Source organism: Nicotiana attenuata, chromosome 10, assembly GCF_001879085.1.
Source record: "Nicotiana attenuata strain UT chromosome 10, NIATTr2, whole genome shotgun sequence".
In the NCBI taxonomy this organism is placed as follows: domain Eukaryota; kingdom Viridiplantae; phylum Streptophyta; class Magnoliopsida; order Solanales; family Solanaceae; genus Nicotiana; species Nicotiana attenuata.
Window position 1 is genome coordinate 19,719,167 of NC_031998.1, and position 6,789 is coordinate 19,725,955.

Sequence of the window (6,789 nt, forward strand, 5' to 3'; positions counted from 1 at the left end):
CATCAAAGAAGTTTTTTAAACTCATATTCACCATCCAAACACTTAGGGACCTGCCTCATACTGCAATCTCCAATTAGATGAATATTAGGCAACGTTTTGCGTAATTCAAATTAGTTCAAAAGCTGAACTGAAAACTCACAAGTCAAAGGATAGAATCTAGTAGTAATAGATAATTCTGCACTTCCATTTAGAGCCAACAAGTTCGATGAAGTCCTCAACTGATATTGTAAACAAAATTTATAACTAAAAAGCAGGGTCTGAGGTGACACCAAAAACTAATCCTGTCTTTAAATTTCATAAAAGCACATAAACAATCACCGGCTCATAAACAGAGAAAAATCAATAGCCTCCCTTCAAATCGTTAACCACATCATATGGTATGGGGGTAACAGTCTCCAATGTAGCGCCTTCAACCATGAAACCTGGTTTGGGTCCCAGGGGTTGCCTTTTCGTGCTGATAGCTTCTCCTCTAGCCTTGGCCTCAGCCTTTAGCTGGTCATTCCTCTTAATCCTTTCTTTGACTTCTTCAGTGCATCGGGAAAGCTGAACATGTTCAATCCTCACATGGATTCTCTTTCTTAAGATTTTGTTACGAACCTGAGATCCAGAACAAGCAGGACAAAATTTAAAATAGGCACAACGCATAAGCGTAAAAACAAAAACAAGGAGAGCAGACATCCAAGATACCCTCAGTCCATTAAACTTCCAATTTAGTAAATCAAAAAAATAAATATCCACACTCCCCACACCCAAATATGCAAAAAAGAGGAATACAGAAATAAATAGTATGTCTTTGATTATCCTGGCATATACTGGCAAATGCCTAGTAAAGGAGGGAAAACCAAGTTGCTTTCATGATCAAATGAAAATATGTATCTCAACCAATTGCATTCACAACCAGTGAATTCATACAACCAACCCCAATTTGTTTGGGGTTGAAAGATAGTTGATTGATAGACATTCGTAACTTTTAAATATTCGACACAATTTACAAAATAATAATTACATTCTTTTAGAAATGAAATCAAATTGGTTGATTGACATTTGATAACTTCTCTTTGATGCCGGAAATTATTTATGTAAAAAGACGGGATTGTTAAGAAATGATTTCAAGCATGAATAACTCGAGCCATTCACAATATTTTAGTTCCCACTATTAACAATTGCATCCAAATAATTGTCAGCCGTTTAGCATTCTATTGACAAATGCTGAAGCCTCACATTAGCTTAGTATGCAATATCAGTTTAGTATTACATTCTCATCAATTTTACAACAAAACTATGATTCAATCCCAAACTACCCTAACTAGTCAAGGTCAGTAATATGAATCCTCATTCATTGAACCCTCAAAATTGTTAACAGATCTCCAATACACAAGTAGAAGCAATCAATAAACTACTTTAAGCTACAAATCAACAAACAATTGAAGAGTAAACATATTTATATTAATGTGTGTGTGTGAGAGAGAGAGGGGACCTGCTTGTTAACTTCTACACCGACGGCGCGTTTGGTGACGTTCCAGATACGGCCAGTACGACCATGATAGAACTTGTGCGGCATTCCCTTGTGAATAGCACCGTTAACTTTGACATCAACATAGTCCCCGATTTTGAAAATTCTCAAGTAGGTTGAAAGTGGGATGGTACCCTTCTTTCTGAATGCACGAGAGAATGAATCTCTCGTACGCGACCTCAATCCATGACCGGCCGGCATTTTCCTCCGCCTCTCTCCGCTGTGTGTGTGTGTGTGTGCGCAGAGAGTAAGTGAAACCCTACTTGGCAAACTAAAGAGATGAATGTATATAGTGGATTTAGGGTTTTGGATGGGTTTGGGCTGGATTATGTGTGGGCCCTTGAATTGGTAATTTGGGCTTTTATTTAATTGGGCTTGTGGGAATGCGTAGTCCAATTTGACTTTTCAGAATCTCACTCTCAGCCTAGGCTAGAAAAATGGAAGAAATTGGAAAGGGATTTTCTCCTTCCTATATACTATTTGAAATTTATTTATCAAAATTATCCTAGTTTTATATATTACCCATCCTAAACAAGGATTACTTATAAATTATGTACAATCTATTATTAGTGCCTTAAATTAGGGGATTTAGTTACATCATTTTCCTTTTTTTCTCTCCTCTCCTCTTTCCTCACTGGCGCCTCTCTCATCAATTTTTCTTTCTTTCTTCATCACTCTTTCTCACCGTCTTTTATCTCTCAATAAGGTAAGCCTAAAAGTTGTCTTCTGCTAATCAACCTATTGAAGTAACCTCCAGTTTGTCACTGGTTTGCCCTTTTCTTTTTTACATTACCCACTAAGTATGGAACTTTCTCAGTGCAAGAATGTTATTGAATTCAAACTTGTGATACTTCGGTTTACATTGTGCTCTCTTGAAACTCGGATTATCCTGCAGTTTGATAGTATTTTTCAAGAGATGAATTCAGCACCTAGTAAGAAGGTCGTAGGAATTGAAGATTCGAACACTAATCTATCATAAAGCTTTGAATTCGAATTTGGATTTTCAAAAACCATTATTTATTTGGATTGGGTGTTGTTGCAAATAATTGGAAATATTGTTTGGAGTTTATATCTCAATTTTGAGGGTGTTTGGTGAAGATTAGCCGAGGGTCTTTCGGAAATAGCCTCTCTATTTCTTCGGGGTAGGGGTAAGGTCTCCGCACACACTACCCTCCCCAGACCCCACTAGTGAAATTTCACTGGGTCGTTGTTGTTGTTGTTGGTGGTGGTGGTGAAGATTAGACTTGGTTTTGGCTGAATTTCAGATTGAAACTCGAAGAAGAACACATGACATATAATATACTTACAAAATTATAGGAAAGTTGTAGTATAATTGTATGTAAATTGTATTCTGATGTAGTCATATATTTTTTTTATTTGAATGTTGTATGAAAGTTGAAAAATAGTTGTATAATGTATAAATCGTCGTATTAAATTTGTATTTGAGTTATCAATACTATTTTTTTTTACATAAAGTTATGATATATATCAAAATTTGTCCAAAGATTTTACGAGATTAATAACTATCGTGCGGGGCCAGTAAAGTATTCTACTTCACTTGATTGATTAACTTACCCAATACACTAGTCTATCACAAATTAACGAAACCTATTTAAATCAGCACTAAAATGGATACATCGTACTTACAATTAATATTATACAATTTGGTGGTACACCAGCATAAAAATTTAAAAATAAATTTCGTACAAATTTAATACAAATTGATATATCTACAACAATATTCATACGAAAAATAAATTTCATACAACTAATTATATAGTATACACTTATTTACAACTTATCTACAACTTTCATATATTATTTTAACCCACTTAAAATACATCTGCAACATCATAAAACTTAAATAAAATTTTCATACAGATTTTATACAATATGTCTTTTGTATATTTTGTATATGATTTATATATATTTTGTATGTAGTATGTGTTTCTTCCTCTCTAAAATTCCAATCAAAACTTTCTCTCTTAATGTAATTTTGACATATATCAACAATTTAATGTAAAGCGATAGTATTGATAACTTAAATACAAATTTTATACAACGATTCATGCATTATACAACTATTTTTTAACTTTCATACAACATTCAAATAAAAAAAAAGATAACTACAACAGTATACAATTTACATATAATTATACTACAACCTTACTACAATTTCGTAAGTATATTGTATGTCATGCCTTCTTCTTCTTCTTCTTCTTCTTCTTCTTCTTCTTCTTCTTCTCTTCTTCCAAATAAATAATATTTTTTAAAAGCCCAAATTCGAATTCAAAGCTTCAAAGCTTTTTAATGGCTGTCAATGGTGGAGAGTCAAACACCTTCAAAAGTATTGATTGACAATTTCAATTTGAACACCAGTTATGCAGCATGAAAGGAAATTGCTAAGTTAAAACTCTATAGTAAACGATTGAAACTCATTGATGAATTCCATTAAAAATATATACAACATGAAATGATAAAAAATAGAGAACATCATAGGAAGAAAAATTGGGGAAAGAACAGAGAATGACAGATTGAGAGACAGAGAGAGACGGAGATATATATATATATATATATATATATATATATATATATATATAGAGAGAGAGAGAGAGAGCGCGCAAGAGGGAGAGTGAATAAGGATGAGAAATAATTGATTCCTCATTCAATTCCTAATATAAAGGGAAACTCATTTAATTCCTAAAATGTATATAATTGGTAAATTGTATATGCCTTTGTAATTAAACTAAAACTTGAGTAGGGAGGGTAATAAAGTTTCAAATAGTGTATATGAAGGAAAAAATTCCAATTGGAAAATGACTAATTAACCCCTTGCTATTAGAGTTTAGCTAGTATTTAAAATGCTATTAGCATTTAGCTGCTCTTTTTACACAATAAATATTTGGACAAAAATATCCCAAGATAAAATATGAAAAACTCGAGTAGCAACTCCTAGACTTTAAATATTTATAAGATCAAGATTCGGGAATTATTCCTAGAGTTTGAAATTTCCCTATATGCGAAACCCCGACATCGTATGCTGGAGTTCGTAACTCTAGAAGCAACTACTAGAGTTTGAATATTTACTAGTTCAAACTCCATGATTTGTTACCGGACTTCAAAAATTCAAACTCTAGTATATTATGCTGGAGTTTTGCGTGTTTAGGGTAAGGAAATTTTTGTCCGAATTTCTTTTCCGCATTAAAAAGTGGCTATGTTCCTATTACATTTCAAACAGTGGCTAAACTCTAATAGTTGGCCCAAAAAGTCATCATCCCAGTTATTTTTTCTAGAAAGATATTTTTACAGGACTATCTTGGAGAAACAAATTACCGGCCTCTAACCATTTATAAAATTCACTCATTAACACATTACGCAACATGATTTTGTATGTAATTGTATACCCCAAAGGTATACAATGTACATACCTACTGGATATTTTGTAAATATTTTTCCTATATATGTATGAAGTGTAATATCTTTTTTATAGCAAATATACCACAAAGCATGATGTCTAATGGCTAATATATATATATATATATATATATATATATATATATATATATATATATATATATATATATATATATATATATATATAGGGTTCAATCTTACAAAATGGCCAGCTACTACAACATGAAGTAAATAACTGCAATCTATTAAAATGCTAGTAAATATTAAACTAGCTATTACATAAGCAGCAGATGTACACTTCCGTTTGAAAATGGTGAATGTGTATCCACAAGCCAAGCGCAAAAACCTTACAGTAGCACCGATAAAACTCTCATCAGGTGTAACGATCCGGCCAATCGTTTTAAGAATTAACGCCCCGATCCCCTATTAACTGCATTCCCCGTATCTATTTCTGCTATTGTAAGTTGTCGGGAGGATTCGTTTTGAGTTTCGGAGTGTTTTGGGACACTTAGTCCCTAAATGAGAGCTTAAGCTTTAGAACTTGGACCGTAGTCGAAGCAGTGTGAAGACGGCCTCGGAATGGAATTCCGTCAATTCCGTTAGCTCCGTTGGGTGATTTCGGGCTTAGGGGCATGTTCGAATTGTGTTTTGGAGGTCCGTAGCTTAATTAGGCTTGAAATGCCGAAAGTCGAATTTATGAAGTTTCCGGTTCGATAGTGAGATTTTGATATCGGGGTCGGAATGGAATTCCGGAAGTTGGAGTAGGTCCGTTGTGTAATTTGGGACATGTGTGAAAAATTTCAGGTCATTCGGACGAGGTTTGATAGACTTTTTGATCGAATGCGGAAATCGGAAGTTTTGGAATCCTTAGGCTTGAATCCGAGGGTGTTTTGATGCTTCGATGTTGTCTTGAGTGTTCTTAAGATTGGTACAAGTTTGAATAGTGGTATATGACTTGTTCGTACTTTTGGTTGAGGTCTCGGGAGCCTCGGGATGATTCTGGATGGTTGACGGGAAGTTGGGAGTTAGAGTGTGCAGCTGAATTCCTATCATAACCGCACCTGCGGATTGGGGACCGCAGGTGCGAACCGCAGAAGCGTGTGGTCAGCCGCAGATGCGGCCAGATGAGGGAAAGTCAGAAGTCGTAGGTGCGGGTGCTCTATCGCACCTGCGGGACCGCATGTGCGGGTAGATGGGCGCAGGTGCGGTCCCAGTGCATTAAGTGAAAACCTCATATGCGGGTGGTTAGACCGCAGAAGCGGGAATAGGGCCGCAGGTGCGGAAACCGTGGGCCAAAACCTATATAAGGGTTCCTTCGCGATTTTCAGCTCTATTTCACTATTTTTATCCGGGATTGAAGGTTTTTGGGAGATTTCTGAAAGAGAATTCAAGGGAGCTTCGAGGAGGTAAAATTTTTGGAGCCAAAACTCGTTTATATGGTGCTATTTCACTGATTTGACAAGGAATTTATGGAAAATGGTGGTTACAGATTGAGGGTTTAAGGTTTGAAATTGGAGACTTTGGTTTAGGAATTTGAGGGGTTGTTTGTGGTCGGACTTTGATGTATTTGGTATGCATGAACTCGTGAGAGTGTAAGGATTCTAGTTTTGTGAATTTTATCCGATTCCGAGACATGGGCCCGGGGGACTTTTTGGGCGATTTTCCTAATTTCGCGTGTTAGCTTCGAATTTATTAGTTGAATTAGCTACTTGAAGTTATATTTACATTACGCGATTAATTTGATTAGATTTGGACCACCCGGAGTTGGATACTCGTGGCAAGAGCGTGGTTTTGGGTTGATTTTGAGCTGGTTCGAGGTAAGTAGCTTGCCTAACCTTGTGTGGGGGAACTCCCCTTAGGAT

The 6,789-nt window shown here is 35.5% G+C and overlaps 1 protein-coding gene across 1 annotated transcript; it reads right to left on the bottom strand.

The window, feature by feature from the left end:
- On the bottom strand, positions 148-1,786 carry LOC109233123 (60S ribosomal protein L21-2-like). The gene is made up of 2 exons (XM_019398893.1): positions 1,478-1,786; positions 148-597 (listed from the first exon to the last, which is right to left on the bottom strand). The coding sequence occupies exons 1-2, from the start codon at positions 1,712-1,714 to the stop codon at positions 340-342; spliced, it is 495 nt and encodes a 164-aa protein (XP_019254438.1). The 5' UTR covers positions 1,715-1,786; the 3' UTR covers positions 148-339.

What these genes read in the sequence shown, in the direction of transcription:
- LOC109233123 (XM_019398893.1), bottom strand. Translation starts at nt 1,714, where the DNA reads ATGCCGGCCGGTCATGGATTGAGGTCGCGTACGAGAGATTCATTCTCT. An exon ending in GTGTAGAAGTTAACAAGCAG is followed by an intron (nt 598 to 1,477) that starts GTCCCCTCTCTC and finishes TCTGGATCTCAG; the next exon opens with GTTCGTAACAAAATCTTAAG.